General features: G+C 35.2%; 2 protein-coding genes across 2 annotated transcripts in view; both read right to left on the bottom strand.

Moving 5' to 3' along the window:
- The window catches only part of LOC114841150 (probable glutamate receptor), a 10166-nt gene extending 8282 nt beyond the window's left edge, over nt 1–1884 (bottom strand). Inside the window, exon 1 of the mRNA XM_029126052.1 lies at nt 1590–1884. Coding sequence (XP_028981885.1) covers nt 1590–1809 — 220 coding nt within the window. The 5' untranslated portion in view covers nt 1810–1884. The remainder of the gene's footprint in view (nt 1–1589) is intronic.
- Nucleotides 1885–4839: 2955 nt separating this feature from the next.
- LOC107037147 (glutamate receptor) lies at nt 4840–17452 on the bottom strand. Its single transcript, XM_015255536.2, has 8 exons — nt 17287–17452; nt 16202–16695; nt 13689–14012; nt 13462–13624; nt 13183–13391; nt 7295–7384; nt 5152–5312; nt 4840–5071 (listed from the first exon to the last, which is right to left on the bottom strand). The coding sequence occupies exons 1-8, from the start codon at nt 17435–17437 to the stop codon at nt 4840–4842; spliced, it is 1824 nt and encodes a 607-aa protein (XP_015111022.2). The 5' UTR covers nt 17438–17452.
- Between the last annotated feature and the right edge of the window lie 3243 nt (nt 17453–20695).

Raw genomic sequence — 20695 nt, 5'->3', positions numbered from 1 at the left:
TTTTGTTTGTTGTATTCGCGAGAAAAAAGAAAGTTTTGACTACGTTTCAGTGAATTGTTCTACCTTGTATTTTCAGATTAATCCCATTCGATTAGTTAATATCACGTTATTTCTGATGAGCTTGTGATTGTTCATCTGAAAAAGCATGCCATCTTCACATTTATTCGATTGTTTTTTCGCTCAAATCACGATGCCATCGGACCTGTCAAATCATTATTGAGGTTAAGTATACTGGGATTGAGTAATTGGAGATGAACCTGAGGTTGAGCAGTGGCCATTCAACTAAAGCCCGGCGAAGCATTTCGCGTAATAGTCTAACGCTGAGCAGTGAGCGCGTGACGCGGCTCAACCTCGGGTACATGTGACGCGCGTGGAGTTTATCCCAAGCTGGGGCGGAGTGGCGTATTTCTAGCTGGGATACGGGTTCCGAGCCGAGCTCGAGCGACGTGATTTCTACCCGGGATGATTGATTTGAAAAGGGAAAAATAAAAACTCACGATTAAAATTGAATAAGTTTGCGAGAAACTAAGAAAGTCAGAAGCATGAAGCACATAACATTATAGTAACTTCACAAGCGTAATTTTTGCAAATCAAAATGCAGTTAAACTAACCAAAGTTCAAAAGTAACCACGACAAATCTATCGTGAGTATAACTATAAAATAGTAGCAATGACTACATTCCATTGTAATAATCACTTCTCCGGCCATAGTTACCGTAACCCATGAGAAATTGTTGAGGACTTTTTGACTATAATTCGATGGTGATGGAAGATAGTCAGAAAAATCATATTTTTCTCTCAGTGCGGGGACCTAGATCACTCTTGATTTTTTTCTGATTTTTTCTATTTACCATTATTAATTTACCATTATAGCGATTTATGCTGGTGCGGTGCCGTGCTTACGGCGCGACCAACGGAGTATTAAAAGTAGGGACACCTGCAGGAATTGACTAGGCCGTGGTCAAACGCGTATTCCCCCTGATTGTCCTCGAGGGTAAAAATTATGCGTAAATTGCAATTCAGTAGTGAAGTGGTAAACGAAGATAAGTCGACTTATCTCCCAGTTGAGTTTTTGAGGAATATTTCCAAATCTAAGGGAGATAGCGAAGTTTTCGTGATTACATTTGTTGTAGCACTCAATCGGCTCCACAAAAAAGGTAATAACAAAAATTTCACGATCTCCCTTAGATTCCGAGATACTGATTGAAAACTGGTCAATAGTCAAAATTGACTTATCTTCTTTTACCACTTCGGTACTGAATTAATCTCGACAGATCCTTGAATAAATGGATATTCTATGCTGCACTTGAAAGAAATCATTTGCTAGAGAAGAAGGCGAAAGTGATTATAATATTTTTATTTTCATCATCTTTAGGGAAATAATTTATTATAAACTTCTCCTTTTCGTTGAAGAAAATTCTCAATTTTTCCTCGATTCCAACCTTCGACAATTTTTCATTACGACAAAGTATGGAAAACTGCTCCACATGAGAAATACCAACTTTTTTTGAAGGCTGTACTACCCTTGTACCGGACACACTTCTTCATCTCGACAATGTCGATATTTTTTCCACTCAACTGTCGACTTACATTGATAATTTTCAGCTGATGCTAGAACTATCCCACAAGTTCCACGCTGATCATAAATGTCTCTGATCAAAGGTGTATGATAATCACTTTCTTCAGTCGCTTTGACAAGAAGCACGGATGCTGCACTAAAGAAAGTCTCCAACAGTATCAGGGAAATAGAAAAATTAATTCCCTTTTTATATGACAGGGAATTATTATTTTTTCCGTTGTTATTAATCATAGTTCTACCCAACTGAACATGAGATATACATGTGAACGTTTTGATTTGAATCCAGTCTGGTGGAAGTCTTGATCGTCTCACATCATGTCTTTGTTTTTCTATGTACTCAATCGCATCGATTTTTTATCATACTTTGAGGCCTCGTCGCAAACTGATTAATATTTGCACTCACTTGGCGAATTCTCGCTTTGTTCACATACTTTCACATGTGTCGCATATTTTATACATTGGCATAGTGGGTAGCCGTTTGTACACAGCACGCGATGCGCGCCGATAAAACAATGCAGCCCGTAATCCAAGAATACACAAATGCGTATCTGCTCATCTGTGTTTACTCCTTCTATTTTTCTGGAACATCGTGGGATCTTTCGTTCATATCTCATCGTCATAAAAATCCCGCGTTTACCCTCTACTCTGTTGTTTAACTATCGAAAAAACAGTGGAGGTCATCAGTAAATTCAACATTCTCACTTTGTCCACACATGTATAGGGCCAGAAAAAGATATTTTGTCATGCGAATTGATGGATTATCGAACAATTTTGGACTGAATAGTGGCTGGCTGATTAGATGGATAGAGCTCAGAAAAGCGCAATAAGCATTTCCGTAGAAATGGACAAGAAACTAGTAATGTGAATTTAGTAATGAAGTATAATAAGTAATGATCAGATCAGTCATAGACATATCAATCAATCATAATTACCGTTGAATTGTCCAGTTGTCAATTTTTAACATAAATCTTAAAATTTTAAATATTAAAGTAACCATCGTACATTTAAATTTCGAAATATTCTATCAACCAATAATTTAGGTAGGAAGGTTGACGATTATTTGGATAATCGAAAATCAAGTATCTAAATTTAGAATTAGCTTGTTAACTAAAAAATTATATTTCAGTATTATCAAATATTTTATTCACCATCAATCGAAAAAAATTAACTAATAAATTCTATATTTTAAATTTGTTAAATATAGTTAAATTTTGAACAATATAAGGAGACAATTCCTTTTTAATACTGTCAAAATCTAATATTATTAGCTATCCCTAGATCAGATCTCTATGATAGTGGTACCCTTTCAGGTTTTCCCAATTGAATCATTCCAATAAATCTAGAATAAGACTACGTTTTCTTCTATCAAGTAATTCCTTTTACGACGAAATAAGAAAGGCAGTCAAAATGAAAAATCATGTTCAATCAGATGAAATTATTCATTATCATGGGTGTGTATTATAACATTTTGGTGAGAGGAGATAATTGCATCCGTGACCTGAAGAGATAGAGTAAAAGCATGTTAAACTTATTTCTTTGGAGGAAAGCTTAAGGATAATCGGGCGAGGAGGAAATGTAGGAGGTGAGGCGGAGGGGTTTCTGTTGTTTTCCTGCAGAAAACCAATCGCTGAACAAAACAATTTTTCCCATTCGGATTCAAAATTGAGGCAATATTAAGGAGTATCTCCGGTTAAAAATTATTTTTGGAGCTAATCAAATTTATTTGTATCTGCACTGAGAGAAAAATCTGAAGTTCGATTTACAATAAGAAAATAGTTGAAGCATTTTGGTGAACGATACGATTTTTTTTTGTATGCGGCACATAACATTATAGTAACTTTACAAGCGGAATTTTTGCAAATTAAAATGCAGTTAAACGAAAAACCAAAGTCCAATTACTTCTCCGGCCATAGTTACCGTAATCCATGAAAAATTGTTGAGGACTTTTTGACTATAATTCGATGGTGATGGAATATAGTCAGAAGAATTATATTTTTCTCTCAGTGTGTTCCACGCATTGAATGGTTTTCAGATTGTTTTTTTTTAAATAAATGAAAGAATATTAATCCATGCGAAAAAGTGACAGTATCGTCGGTAGTTTTTTTTTCACCAGGAGCTGGTACCACTGGCTCGAGGGAGCTCCAATCACAACGCTTCATCGCTCTCTCTCAACAGACGTTTAAATTGACCACGCTATTCCCACCCGATCGGTATTTGGGACGTTGCTGCTCGTTTGGGCTGCGTGCGCAGAAATTTCATTTTTCAGTACTTTTTTCGCTATTAGTAATAAACAATGCTCTTAGGCGACAATCTTTTTCACTCAAAAAATCATTGATCACATGTTCTAAATGTGTCTAAAATTTCATGACTTTGGCTGCATTTTTTCCTTGGGTTTTGTAGTTTTTTTGGTGATTTCCATAAGATCACGGGTTAAATGACCACTACTTCAAAAATTCATAATAAATTAACCATGCTCCCCAGCAGTCTGGCACTTTGCACACGCCTGTTTCATCATGTAAAGAATACGTAAAAAAAAAGAAAAAAATAGCTGTTTTTTTTTCAACCCTTTCAGTTCGCCCGATTATCCTTAAGGAAAATGTCTGATCTCTCAAGGAAACAAAAACAAATTTTTTTTTTTGTAAAAAAGATGATTTTCCAAAGCCGTTGGTACTGCGTCTACTGATGTTTTATATGATAAAGATTTTTTGTTCAACTCTCTGTTTCACAGCTATTCTTCTTGCAACAATTTGATTGCCTACTATAACCATTAATTTGATATTCCTTGACATGATTTTCCTTTTATTTGTGTATTCTTTTTCTAAATTTCTTAAAAACCATATTACTCTTCAAAAAATAGTGTGCCTCTTTTCAAGAAACAATCAAACAAAATTTTTCCTTGGTTGAATTTTTACAAAAAAAAATGTTTTTGTATTTTTAGAGATGTTTCCCGATTTTTTTTCAAAATGGCCACATGTTCATTTTTCCGACTTTTTATTCCTGTTTTTTAAATTCGATGGAATTCATTTTTTGCCTCCTTCTTTCGCGAAACCGGAAGTTCTACTGCACTCTGATTTATTGCAATCGGATTTTGAGATATAATTAAGGAAAACGCTTCACATTTCAGTTCACTGGAGAATTGAATTATCGGCATATACCCGTCAATAATTTTTATACTTTATCCTGTTGAATTGATGCAATTCCACAAAAAAAAAATAATTTTCCATTTTGCTTTACGTCGAGAATGAGAAAACTTAACGTTTCTTAGCAACGCCTCCGTCTGTTTAGATCGAACAACTCCTTCTTAGGCGGAGAGCAAATTCTTTCAATGATGAAAATGATGCAAGCAATCAGGAACCCAGCAGCTAACATAGTCAAAAGTGGTATGATTCCTTGAAAATGCACTGATGGGTAACAGATTTCATTTCGATGATACTCAGAAAAGTACTTGTTACCCAATCGTTGTAATATTCCGTTGTCACCAAATCTCCGAATCCTTCAATACATTTTATCCCAATCAATTGTTTGCATACCATATTAACCAATGTTGCCTACCTGCTTTGAACTGTGACTTACTGGAAATTAACGAGATGTCTGTGTTGGCTATTTCGCGGAAGGGCCAGTGCCAAGTTTGCGGTTTTTCCAGTGTATACAGAAGTAAGTTCACACGGTAGTCTGTTGGCCATAGCTCGTCTTATAGCTTCATGTGTATAAAATACCACTTGTTGTGTGCATGCCTGGAGAATTAACCTGACTTTAACTTTAAAGCAACTCTATCTTGAAGATAAATTTGAAGGGTATTAATAACTGTCATGAGTTCCAGAAAACTTGATTAGATTCGGACTCGTAATTGGAGTTTTTAAATAACAAATTTTGAAAAATCAGGATTTAACCCAGCATCGTATGTGAAAATCAACATGAAAATCTGATCTTTTCGCATCCGAATGAAAGCTTTGTGATAGTTGATTTTGACGATCTAATTTTGCCTGGCAATGATGTAAAATGACATGAAACGTGAAGACATATTTTTAGAAAATGTGTGTTTGCACGTCCGTATGTATGTGCAAATTTTTCAGAAACTTTCTATAAATGTTCACAGAAAAGAACTAAAGTTGAAGCTGAAAATCTTAAATTTTGTCACATAATTGATGTTATTTTCGAGTATTTCTGTATTGGTAGAAAAGTTGGAACGATTAGTAACTGTTGACGAGGCTTCTTAACAATTGGTGTGATTCATTGACTATTAACGAATCATGGGAATGGTTAAGAAGCCTCGTTAACAGCAACTAAATCCTTCTATCAGCGTGAAAATATCCAAATTCTTAAAATATCCATATCTATAGCATAACACGCTGAATGTATAAAGCTGCTTCAATCATTTTCTGGAATCACATAGAGGGTGATCTCTATGAATCAAGCAAGTGACGACAGTACACAAATAAATCAGCAGCAAAGTGGTAAAGTGGTACAAGTCAATTTTGACTATTGACCAGTTTTCAATGACTATATCTCGGAATCTAAGGGAGACAGCTAAATTTTTGTTATAACCTTGTTTGGAGAGGGGCTGGTTTTAGGGTGGATTGTGGGAGACGGTTTTAAATGTGAAGGCTGGAAAGGATTAAATTCACTGATTATAAAATACACTATTTATTAGTGGAATCGAACCACTTCGTTGATTAAATATCTACACTTAATTTAGTCTCTTTCACGGGGTGAGTTACTGAGTTGACAAACCACTATTAATTCGCTGATATACTGTCCGTGCTAATTGTCTCTGATAATTACTTTAACGTTTGAATTTAAATATAGTGATATACTTTACACGTTGAGAGACACGTCGACGCGCGCCTTCCGTTAATGCTGTTCTAACACGTTGATAATTTAATGCTGATGTACTAATACGTTGCTAAACTATAATCTCTTGCTGATATAGTTATTTCACGTTGATTCTACTCTATTCCTGATATTCTAATCTATTACATTTGCTGTTGAGTTGAGAGGCTAGCTAACAACTGAACTATCACTGCTTTTACATAGTTGAGACGCGACATCTCAGACGCTACGCCTTATACCGTGACTCTATGACTACCGATGTATACTCCTTGAGAAATAGATTGACACTCTTTGATGACTAGATTGATATTGAAAAGTCCTTTCTGGGTGATTTGCTGACCGGTGATCGTTGACAGGAAGTGTTCCGATTAATTTCGAGGATTACCGAATTATTTGAGTGCTAAAATGATGGAATGATAGCTAAGTTTCAAAGAAACCTTTTTTGTAGAGCCGGCTGCGAGCTACAACAAATGTAATTACGAAAATTGCGCTATCTCCCGTGGATTCCGAAATATTCTTCAAAAACTCAACTGAGAGATAAGTCGGCTTAAACCATTTTATCATTTCGCTGCTGAAATATCATTGACAAGGTGTGTGTGAACGTCCGCATGAGGGCTTACTCGCTGATTTTTGTCGTCGAGATATTCACGTTTTTGTGTTTGCACCTACCATTTGAACCGATGTTCAATTATTTTTTGATCATGTGTAGCAATATCGTTTTCAACTTCATCTATTTGGACTTCAAGTATGCGGGATTTTATCAATATTATCGAAGTAGACATAACTCCGTATTTACAAAGTAGACCTTTGTCATGCGGACGATCACATATATGTACACGTCAGAAGTTTCAAGAAAGCTATGAAATGTCCCTGTCAATTGGAATACCTGGTTAAATGCTTCTTGAAAGCTTTGAGGCAACAAATCTATCGGTTTCATCAGCGACATCATTTTCTTCATGAGCGTCTGGTTAGAATTCTACGGGATAATGATAAGGAAATTTGATAAAAATTCAGACAGAGTATGATTCATGCACATAAGGATTGTACCCACCTAGGTTTGCGCACAAATGGTAAAATCGAATGAGACGTGTATATTAGACTTTTTGCACAGTGCATATTAGATCCTTTACAGCGTCATTCTGTTATATGCACATGAGATAAATTGAAAAACAAAAAATGTCCGCTTTGAAAAATGATGAATAATTTGCGCAAATATTATGCACGCTAATTAATTGAGAAGAAAAAGTTGTACACATTTTTCTTGCACGTGAGAAATGGATTCAAGTTGTGCACATATTTATTGCAAAGGTTCACAAAAGTAATGGGTATTGTTATTTTTGCGCACGCAATTAAATAATCAATCAGAAAGATAGTTATGCACAAAATATCGGGCACGGAATATCCGCAATTCAGAATTCCACGTGTTATTTCTCATTCTTTAATTTATTCTTTCATTATAACAGTGATATCTTCACGTTGAAAGTCAGTTGTTATAGGGGAGGATGGGGCAAAACGGCCCCCCTTCAATCGTCAATATTTTCCGATTCAATAATCCGATTGGGATGAGTTAGAGCTCGTTTTGAAGAATGAAAAATTATCTTCAAAATGAAGTTGAAACTGGGAATTTTCACAATGTCATTCACAAGTTATTGACAATTGAAGGGGGGCCGTTTTGCCCCACCCTCCCCTATTTTGTCAATGCGGGAGAAGTGAAAAAAAAAACGCGAATCCTATCCTACCGTAAAAAGGAGAAAGGAAAACGATCTCGAAATATCGCGAAAATCTCAAATAAGCGTAAGCGTAAGACTGAAACCGAAGCGCCACTACGTGAGGAGGTGAGACGGCGCGTGCGTAGCACGCGCGGCCGATCTCGTCGATTGAAAAAGTGAAAATTAGCTGAAAGGGGTAAGTAAAGACCCAAGTTTCAACCTTTTTGTTGGATTTTCACCCATTTATGTTTGTGTATATTCTTTTGTGGTTTGTATGGGGGGGGGGAGGGATGAAATGGGATATCGGGACATAATTTCAAAAAAGTGACTAATTATTATTTTTTGCTTGACAGCTTTCTGCGAAAGATGCGTCATAACTCTTACAAGGAGAGGCCGGCTGATCAGTAAATGTTCTTTGGCATTTCCCTCGAAATTGTGTTATCCCATATCTCTAGAATGTCAAAAAACATTCTCTGTAGTCCAAACGACTTTCTACAAAAAAGTTTCTTCAGCATTTTTCCTTGAATTGCTCCCTTTCGACCATATTTTGAAAATAATCTGTATGTAATACATGGTTTCGTTAATTTTACACATTATTCTGTAAATATCTCCAACAACTAGGAAATTTAGGAGAAAATCTACACTTTCTATAGTTGAGGAAATTCGCTACAAAAAGTTTTCAATTTTTTTTTTCGATTTTTCGTAAGATAAGCGACATGATACTAAATTACTAAAAAATGGTTGAAGAGAATGGGAAAATTGAATCTCAAGTTCTTAAACGATAATGTGAAGTTGAAGAAAATAAATAAAATTTCATATTATTTTATTGACAGATTGCCAATTACCCTGAAATTAATCACATTGATTTTCCCCTGGAATTTGAGGGCTGCCTTTAGAGTTGGAGTTGGGGACTATAGTCAGAGATGGGGGTTAGAGTTAGGGCGAGGGGCTGGTCACTCCTCAATTGAGTGACTCAGTGATTTCCAGAATCAGATGATTTCCTGTGATTTCTTGTGATTTCCATGATTTCTAGGAGATTTCAATGATTTCTTGATTTCTAGAAATCACTGGAGAACTCATGATTTCGGGATCAGAGTGGGGCATCTGTGGATAATGGCAGTTTTCTACATGACGTTATAATATATAAAGATGTCAAAAACTTCATAGTGTCACATTTCGGGATAGGGTGATTTCGAACGCACCGATACCATAACAAAAATTGTAGAGTTGAAACTGCAAAATCAATTTAGATGTTACACTTATTTATGATTTCTAAGGATTTTGGAAATCACCTGATTTCTTTATGATTTCTATTGATTTCCAATGATTTCCAGAAATCTTTAGAAATCACTACTGATAATGGAAATCATTTGATTTCCAGTGATTTCCATCGATATCTGGTGATTTCTTCCTTGATTTCCAGTCGAGTGGTCCAGTGATTTCCTAAATGACCAACCGGGGTTCGGGGTTTAAGTTGAGCCTTGGCGTTGTAGTTGGAGTCGGAGGTTGGAGTTGAATGTGAGAGTGGAAATTAGATTTTTCTGCTTAGTTAATTTCTTTATTTGACAAAATTTTATTTGAACGTAATTAAAAAATACAAATGAGACCCATATGTTTCTCCCCGCGAACCTGTCATGGAGAGCACGATATTCCAACTCCAACTGTCCCATCCTTTGGACAATCCCGATGAGGCACTCGCGCAGCCCAAGGGTGAGGAGCACTGGACTTTTGGCCCTTTCCACGAGGGCCATCATCTTTGCCAAATGATTCAAAAGCTTGATCAACTCTGAAATTTTCGCATTAGATTCAGTGGAGAGATGAATTATCAAAAATTATGCGATCAAATTTTAGTACATAAATAGATTGTAAAGAATAACTCTAAAATATGTGATTGAAAAAAAACTATGAAATAAAAAAATCAGTAGAGGCACGATCATCGTCCTTGACGTAGATCAACAGATGGAGAATTATATTGATATTAGGCAGTCAGTTATGTAGAAAATTACATGAATTAAACACGAACTTACCTTTATAGCCCAGTGGCTTGTATTGGCGCAGTGGGTAAGTTCGTTACCTCACGTGCGAAAGGTTCCGAGTTCAAAACCCGGCCGGGTAGAATGGTGAGATCTAACTATTTAAAGTCTTGATTGATCATCATCGCAGCATACCCCAATCGGGTCAAAGCGATGTAAAATAACGATTAAAAAAATAACTTACCTTCACCAGTTGTCTCAATCGTCACGTGGCTAGCAATTTTTTTAAACAGAAGAGGAAATCGTGAGAGGAGTGGTCGCAGCGAACTGTCACATTTCTGATTATACGCGTTAGTCATTTCTTCTCATGATTTGCAGTGTCATTAGTTCTTCATGAGATTTAAAAGCAAAAAAGAGTAGTCCACTTCTCCAGATCCTTTTTGAAGTGGAACTCTTTTAAACGCGTTGGGAGTGAAAATTCAAGACCGCGTCACGGTTTCAAAATCAATATTTTCATTCAACCCTTTTTTATTTAGTAGTACCTTTCTAATCAAATTTTTTGAGAATATGATCTGCTATTCTGTTCATGATTTTTAATTCCCTATTCATGCAGACCCCATCGAGGGCTGCGCCCCCTGGATTCTCTCTCTCTCACATGTAATGCCGCATTTATGATAAAAATCATCATTCAAACTCAAAAAGTGAGTAATTGACAATTTTTTAAAATTGTATGGCAATGTTGCATATACAGGATGACGTCTACACCTTGTTTACAAATTTCAGCCAGATATAGAATAAGAAATCGGGAATTCAATGTTACAAAAATGACTAAATTCCGATAATAGACTTTCAAATGGTGAACATTAAAAGTTTTCAATACTTCAGCCCATTACATTGCGATTGACTACCGCCATGATTGGAAACAATGACGCAGTGGTCAATGGAACTTGATATGATAGTTAATATCGCTCTTCATGTTGGTAAAATTATCGGTTCATGGTTGCAATGAACATTCCTCAAATTATCGCACATAATGGCGCTCCAACTATCGCGCATAATGTCGCTAAAATCATCGCAGTAAATATCACCATAATTTTCGTACCATCACCAAAATTACGGAACACTGGAAAAATTCCGTGACTGCTCCGTAAAATTTTCTACAACCACATTTCACTCCAGAATTACGGAAAAGATACGTAATTTTTATTGAATATTTCTCTCCGTGTGCACGGAGAGAAATGTTCATTAAATATGACGGAACTCACAATTCGCTCACCGATTACGGAATGGACTCAGAAAATTTAAATGACGGTATCGTAATTTTTCACTGGAGATTCAGATTAAAATTACGGAACGCTCTGGAAAAATTCCATTACAGTTCCGTAAAATTTCCTACAACCACATTTCGCTCCGGAATTATGGAAAAGATACGTAATTTCTATTGATTATTTTTCCAACCCAAATATCGGGCAATATAATTGGCCCATTCGACATCACGTGGTACAAGCTACAGGGTTTTCAACTGATAATTTTTTGATAATTTTCTCTGGTAGTTGCTATATAAAAAACAAAACATCATGCAGTCGAATTAACCCCTCGTCAAACTGACAGATTGAATTCAATTGTATCGTTGTGTTAATTATAAAATTTTCGTTTCTCAATTGTGAGTTTCGTCTCATGGTCCAATTATATTGCCCGACATTTGGATTGGAAAAATAATCCCCCGAATACCACACGAGCTTCAAAATTAATCGGGCATTTTCCTCAAGGTTCCCTGCATACAAACGAAGTCGTCAAGTTTTTCAGGAAAAATCACTCGTGCTTCGCACTCGTGATTTTTTAACCTGAAAAACTTGACTCCTTTGTTTGTTTGCAACGAACCTATCGGAAAATACCCGATAATTTTGAAGCTCTTGTGGTATTACAAGTGAATATTTCTCTCCGTGTGGACAACTTTTTCTTTTTTTTAAATTTATCTCATGTGCACATAACAGAATGACACTGTGTACAACTTGAGATTTTAATATTTTGTGATTGAATTTGATGTGTACTTTAAAAATTTTAATGTCAATGTCTTATTTGATTTTTACATTTGTGCACGAACCTAAATGTGTATAATTCTTATGTGCATGAATCATACCCTGTGAAAATGCAACAGAAACAGAAAATAAAGTATAGAAGTTAGCTATGTAGTCACAAGGATGGGGTGACCGGAACATTGAAGGTTCATGATTGAGGGAAATCCAACGCTGTCAACAATATGACCTCTTATATAAGGCCTAAAAAGAAGGGGAGGGGAGCACAGCAGTATGAAAAAAAGAAAAAATTTTCTATACGGATTGCGTATAGAATTTCTATAGGATTTTCATATATGATATTCGACTATTTTTATACGGATATTTTTTATACAAATTATTTCTATACGATTTCTATAGGTTTGATCTTATTCGACCCACTGCCACATGTATACACTGATAGAGAAGGTGGAATGATTCTGTTGCACCAAACGCGGCTTCTTAAGTGTTACCGCGATTCGTTAATAGTTAACGAATCGTAGTAATAGTTAAAAAGTCTCGTTTGGTTTGACTAAACCGTTCTATCAGTGTAGAAACATTTCATATGGAGTTGCGACATTTCTCAACGGTTTTCTCTGGAGCGTTTAGACATCTTTCGCATGAAAACAAAAATTTATGTGAAAATTTATGTATAGAAATAATTCGTATAGAAATATCCGAATATCAAATACGGAAATCCTATAGAATTTCTATACGCAATCCGTATAGAAAATTTATATATACGGAGAGAAATTCTCTAGAAGAATTCTAATACGAGTACTGGAAAAAATCACAATCCACCGTCTGTGAAAAATTCTAGTGCTGTTAAGGTAAAATTTCTTGGTATTTCTGGAGATTTCTGTGAAACTTTCACAGAAGTACGGGGAAAAATTCACGTTTTCCCCAATAAAATTTCTAGTGCCACTAAAACATTTCTCTCCGTGTCTAAAATTTTCTAAAACATTTCTCTCCATGGACGATTTTTTCATACGTGCAAGGACTGAACAAAAAAAAGTTAGCGGAATTATGCTTAATTACCTTGAACATATCATAGTCTGGACTATCTTTCAGTACAATCAGTTGATAACTACCATCTTCCACAAATTCTTCTATCGTATTAAATGGTGAATATGTAGAGGAGACAGCGAGAAAACTTATGAGTGCTGCAGAATATGCGCCTGAGCTGACTAACGCTGATATGAATATCGATAGATAAACAATTCTCAAGGATGCTTCTTTGGGAAATTCTATTGGAAATTATTATCATGTAAAATCCACTATTGGAGACATATGTCATAAAAAATCGTCCTCGAGTACCTGGTAATCCTTGTTGACAGTAAATACCCCAAACGCATAAATAACGTTCGAAAACCAGTGGAAGCAAATAACAGTCTTTTTTCTTATAAGTGATGAGGGTTAAAAGAATGGGTATCGTTAAAATTAATCCAACAATAACCATCCACACTTCTACTGTAAATGCCTATAAGTAGAGAATTAAAAATTATAACGAAAAAAAATGTCGACTAGTCAAAATTAATCACAACCTGGAAATAAGCATTCCAATGCAGACGAGCAGCATCAAGTTTTCTTGAATACAATCGGGTACCCCCAACTCCAATGGGAATTGTATAATCCATTACATATAATCGTTCATTAGTCATGCGCAATTCCGATAGTACCAAATCGGCTTCATTCCGCTCAAGTGTTCCTACGACACCAGTCCACCGCGATGTTTCTGGATTCCAAGTTCCGTAACTCTCTTCCCAGATCACTTTTGGCGTGAAATTCAACGATTGAGACAGTTCTCCTAGAAATTCACCTAGATATCCATAATATTTGCCGTTTGTTTCCCAAAAATAGACTGATTGCTAAAATTGAAAGATTTCTCGTAATTACTCGTAATTACTCTCTATAAATGTTTAAAATGTTTGAATGTCGGAATTTCCATCTGAACAAAACAGAATTACGTATGAAAATCTATAAAATTATTCAATAGCACGATCTTATGAAAAAAATTGCCATATGTCTCCCTTAACAGACAAATTTCTGAAAATTTCAACTCCCTATGAAAAATTTTCTCAATTTTCTTTCAGATAATTTCAATAACAAAGATACCTACTATCGTATCCAATGAATAAAACGCTGAGCGACTTTAATAAAACTTTTCTTATAGAAAAATTGATCAAGCCAGATGGAAAAAATCTTCATACATAGGGTTGAACTTTGTTTTTATCATGACATATTACGCCTTCAGTAAAGTCCCAAAAATTACTCAAAATAAGTAGGGAAATGTATGAAATGAGTTGGATGAAGATTTTTCTTTTTCAAAGTATATACCCTTAACCCCTCAGGTACGGCGTCGATACTATGCATCGACTCATAAACTTGTCCTATCAGCCGGGGTCAATTGCATGGTATCGACCCTTTCCGTCAGCAGTAAAAAATCATTTTCTCGAATTCTAAGAGACATTGACATTTGGAAAAGACATTTGGAAGGTCAATGGAATTGTCTCTGCAGTGAGCTATTTTATTTTATTTTTATTTTTTTATGCATTTATAATATTTTTTTCTATGAACCAAATTAGTAGATGAAAATTTTACATCCAACAGATTCAATCATATTAAATCATCTCGTTTATCGACTAAATATTGCCCAAAAATTTTGAAATTTTTACTGAAAATACTTCAATGATCGTTCTATCGAATGGCAGGAGTAAAATTTTGATTTGTTGAATAGTTTGCTTGTTATAAATAAATTTAGCATGTCCGATAATCTCGGCAACCAATTGTCGGCAAACATTGTTATTGGTGTCGAAAATTAGGAAATTCGCTAGGAGTTTATTTCAAAGTTCAATACAGCCAATGCATTTTATTCCAATATGTTTCGTTCGACTGTTTTTAAGTTATCGTCCATTGAATAACGGAATTGATGCGCCGTAAGTCTCCCGGCCGTTGGGCAAGGAGCGTCATATGGGCGCCGTACGTGAGGGATGAAGATAAACTCCAAGATTATTACAAACTGCATAGAATTGTGAGAAAACTCAACGAGATTCAAAATCGTAATTTCTTTCTCCATTTAATAAACGTTTTAATTTACGAAAAATCAGAAGTTAACCCGGCGTCTTATATAAAAATCAACATTTCCATTACGATTAACCTTCGATCGGTCGCGTCATGGCACGAGCGCCCTTCTGTCTCGATTTTTATTTTTTACGCCGAAACGTTGTTGAGAAAAAATCTGAAAAAATTGGAATTTCTACTTTCCACCATGTGAAACATTTAAACAATTTTTGTTCTGTGCATCTTTGCACCGATCAAAAATGAAAATTCCTTAAAAATTCGAGTCGGTCAAAATCTCTGTGTTTAAGCTCTAAATGTCAAATTTTCGCAACGAATGAAAATCAATTTTTGAATAATGTTTTCACTTTTCTCGTTTTATACTAATATTAGTTGTTAGCTGGAAGTTCAAAGTTACTCGTTTAATCATTTTTTTTTCTCAAAATGGTAAAATACACGGAAAGGCGCAGCGCTCATCACGCGACCAGTTACGTTTGGTGGAGAGGTGCGACCACTCGAGGGTTGAAGATGAAAATCTGCATTTCTTATCATTACATATGAATAAATTTGGTAATGTTTTAGACCCCACATAGAAAATGATGGACCGTTTTGTAAGCAAGTTCAATTATTGATTTATGAGAAGAACATGTTTAGAAGAATATTAATATTTTGCAAAACGCCATTTGAATGGTACTAATTAGGTATGATTTTTATCAAATTTTACTCACGCATTTTAGATGGAAAGTTCAAAAACTGAAATTCAAATCTATTCAAATCTATAGCACAGCTCCTCGAAAAAGTAGAGCTACTTCAATTGAAATCATGTAGATACAGAATTTTTTTTATGTATAACAAACATCTCAGTGCTCCGAGAGATTAGCCTATAGAATTTTCTACAGGAATGGCTATAGCTAAAGTTTCTAGAAGATTTTCATGCTTGCTGCTTCGTATTCATAGGAAATTCCGTTGATTGAGGCACGTCTGCAACTTTAACCTTGACAGCGGCGATGCGAAATTCTTGTCCTTCCATAGAATGTCTTCGGTTATAAACTGAATCATTGTAAAACCACTGGATTCCGTGATTCCCATCAGTCCATCGGCCAAGTTCAAGGCTAGCAGTATGTCCTTCCATTACAGACCACCATTCTTCAATCATGGTTGAGTTACAGCATGATACAACTACTTCTGTGCCATATCTCAGATTAAATACATTCCTCCGTGGGCTGTGACAAAATTCACAGATATCCGAGCTGATATTTCCGTTAAATAGAAATATCCACACAGCACAGGACATATCTAAATTCTTGGCGATTTTACTGAAGCTGTACACCTCGTCCATGGCTGCCAAAAAAATGACAACGAGTGGACGAACAGTTCGTTTAGTGTAGAACTCGAATCTCTCTTCGAATTGCTTGAAATTAATCATAAGCGTGGGTATCCCTTCGTCAGATAGAGTTCTAGATAATCCATGCCAGATTATAAGGGTCTTGAATGCTGCGAGTCATTCAAACACACATTAATGATATCCAAATATTTCTAAAATTCTTCGCTCGTAGAAAAACAGATCATCAATTTTTCAAAATTGAATAGATGAATATATTTTTGCCATTTATCTCGTATTCAGTAGACACGGAGTTTTCCATCAATAAAGTTACACCCTGTACATGACTTGAGATACACTGAGAAACAAAATTTACTTTTGCCAAGTAAATTTACTTGGCAGAAGTAATTTTTATCTCTGTGAATTGTCGGGGAGATGGCAACATTAAGTGGAAAGCCACTATTTTTGTCCGCGATTACGTTCTCATTTATTATTACGATTTCATTTTTATGGTTTCAGTCCAATCAGTTGAAGTAATGCATGAAGGAAAAATTTCTTACTTGAAAACTCTTTCTGTAAATGAATAATCTTTCTAATGAATAATGGGTCAATTTGGGGAGAGATGGACTCATTATAAATAATGAGAAATAAGTTGTAATGAATTTCGACAAATTTTTGAATAAATTCATAATATTACGGAAATACTTCTTTTTATAGCAACTGAACTTTTGCATTTTCTTTTTCCGCATTTTTCTAATACTTACAGTGATAGTTTTCAGCCGCTAGAATTATTCCACAAGTCTCTCGCGTCTCATAAATATCTGTGATCAAATAAGGTGTGTGGTCATAAACCTCCTCGTTCGCTTTAATGAAAACCACTAAGGCAGCACTTATGAAAGTCTTGAATAGTATCATGGAAATGGAAAATTTAATTTTCCTTTTATATGACAACGAATTATTATTCTTCTCAATGTCGTGAATCATTACTCCGACCGATTTTCTGATGCAGGTGGTTCGAATCTAATTTGTTAGAACCGATGATCGGTCTTTATAATTCCGAAAGAAGATTCGAATATATGGTATAATTTAATCGATCACCTATTTTCTCAGTCGTATCAATTTTCCAATTCGATATCAAGGCTGTGTCTCAGACTGATTGGTGTTGGCACCCACCCGGCGAATCCTCGCTTTGTTATATTGTCTCTGGTGCTTCATATTTCATACATTACTGTAATATGCAGCCATGCGTTGTGTGCACATCAAACGATGCTCACCGATAACACAATGCAGTCCGCTATTCAAAACACGATTGCTTATCTGTGTTTACTCCTTCGCTTAAAACATCGTAATGAAGTATTCCCTTCATATTTACATCACCACTAGAAACATCAATGGAGAGACAAGTTTCTTCGTTGAAGAAAAAACATTTTGATTCTATGAACCACTGTTAATAGATGGCAACGATAAAACATCAAAGGATGAATGTTATCAAGCTATTAAAGGTGCAAAAGATGCTTGTGGGAATTCAGATGAAATTCTATCAGAGTTATAAGGATTAGAGGTGTAAAGAGAATATCCACATATTAATGTTGGGACTGGATGATCGTAGCCAGGGACGGAATTAGCTTTATCCGGAGAGATACACGCGTACTATAGCGTAAACATCCTCTCAGCATTCGATCCGTTGGCGATGCAGATCTCGACGTGGTCAAAATAAATGACGAACCTGGGTCTAGGGTCCTCACGATGAACGGGACCGTCGATAGTCTGCCCTGGGTCGTGGGCAAGAGCACTCTTCCGACTGAGATATAAATATTCAAATACTATATTGTTTACATTTTTAATGGCGACTCTGTAAAGAAGGCGATCCTACAATATATGGACAAATATCTACTCTTTTAAAAAGTTATTTGAGGAGTGAATTTATTGAGTTTATACCCTTTCATTAAATTACTTCCTACAGAGGGATAATGAAAGTTAGAAGATTCATAAATGTCAAAAGAGTCAAATGAGAGTCAAACATCAGAATTACCATCAGTGCCGCAATAGTCAAGCCATGCCCAGGCCAGGAGGATCGGCCAACTCTCCCCTATGAAGCATTGATTATTCCAACGAGTGGTTTTTGAAGCGCTTCCATTCAAGAAATATCAATAGCAACCATATTGATTATAGTATAAACTAATAAATCGAAATAATAACACAACCAGTAATAACGATAGGGATCATACACTGAGAGAAAAATCTGAAGTTCGATTTACAATAAGAAAATAGTTGAGGCAGTTTTGGTGAATGATACGATTTTTTGTATTATGTGTATGGGGCACATAATATTATAGTAACTTCACAAGCGTAATTTTTGCAAATCGAATGCAGTTAAACTAATNAACATTTACTATGTTAACATAGTAACATTTACTAGGTTAACATAGTAACAATTACTATGTTAACATAGTAAAGTTTACTATGTAACATAGTACAGCTTACTATGTAAAATAGTAAATGTTACTGTGTAACAGNGTGGTTTTTGAAGCGCTTCCATTCAAGAAATATCAATAGCAACCATATTGATTATAGTATAAACTAATAAATCGAAATAATAACACAACCAGTAATAACGATAGGGATCATACACTGAGAGAAAAATCTGAAGTTCGATTTACAATAAGAAAATAGTTGAGGCAGTTTTGGTGAATGATACGATTTTTTGTATTATGTGTATGGGGCACATAATATTATAGTAACTTCACAAGCGTAATTTTTGCAAATCGAATGCAGTTAAACTAATCAAAGTTTAAAAGTAACCACGACAAATCTATCGTGAGTAGAACTATAAAATAGTAGCAATGACTACATTCCATTGTAGTAATCACTTCTTCGGACATAGTTACCGTAACCCATGAAAAATTGTTGAGGACTTTTTGACTACAGTTCGATGGTGATAGAATATAGTCAGAAGAATTATATTTTTCTCTCAGTGTAGTAAAGCACGTCATCGAACGACTTTTGTATTAAATGATTCTGCACGGAGAGAATTAAATAGTAAATATTACCATGGCCATGGTAGAGATTACTATGGCAACATAGTAAAAGGATTTTCAACTGACCCTACATAGTAATCCTTACTATGTCCCACGGTAATGCTTACCATATCACATGGTAATGCTTACCATGGTCACAAGGTAATACTGACCATGTTACATGGTAATCGTTACTATGTCACATGGTAATGCTTACTATGTCACATAGTAATGCTTACTATGTCACATAGTAATGCTTACTATGTCCCATGGTAATGATTACTATGCGAATGGAAAATAGTCCTATGAGCCAAAAAAGTATTCCTAAAATACATGGTTGACATTTTCCATTGTCTCTTGATGCGTAAACGGATGACGCTTAAGGCTCAGTAGTCGATGAACAGTGCACAGAAGCGGTCATTTACAATATGACAGAAGACTCAAGCACTCTTGGAACTACGGTAAGTATATTTGTTTGGTTTCATTGAATATATATAATAATGACGTAGAAAGAGAATTGAAAGTTGTGAAAAATTATCAGATTCAACGACTTATTATCAGAAATAATTTTTTCTCATTTGTAACTCATCCGTTTCGATAACATTGATCGATATCCTAGTGAATATGTAAAAAACAATGAAACACGATAATTATACGATAAGTATAACGATTAACGATAATTTATTAATTGAGAGTGTTATTCTTTCAATTCAAAAATATGGTTCTTAAGGGGAGACCGCCCCGAAATTTTGAAATCGGCGATGCCTTCTTATATCCCCTTATCTGTTTATGAAGAAGAAAGAGGCATTAGACGATGAAAATTAGCAAAAGTGTCCTCATAAAACAATTATCAACCGATTGACTGGAATTTTCGTTCACACATCCATAATATGTACACAAATATGAATGAGCTTCTTTAAAAATGTCTATTTTTTCATTTTTTAAATTTTTTTCTCAAAATTGGTTGAGGCCAAAAATTTGAAAAGTTAGTAATATTCACCTACATGATAAATCAGTGAAGTACGAATTTTATCAGCTGTTTCGAACTAGTTATTTAAAATATAATGAGGAAAATGATGAAAAAATTTGAAAAATTCATACTCCAATGATTTACTATGTATTTCAATTTGAACAATTTTTCAGATTTTTCGCCTGT

This window comes from Diachasma alloeum, unplaced genomic scaffold (genome assembly GCF_001412515.2).
Source record: "Diachasma alloeum isolate Michigan unplaced genomic scaffold, Dall2.0 Dall_scaffold_00214, whole genome shotgun sequence".
Taxonomy (NCBI): Eukaryota; Metazoa; Arthropoda; class Insecta; order Hymenoptera; family Braconidae; genus Diachasma; species Diachasma alloeum.
The sequence above is the reverse complement of the archived record's forward strand: the minus strand, read 5'-3'. Positions and strand labels throughout refer to the sequence as shown.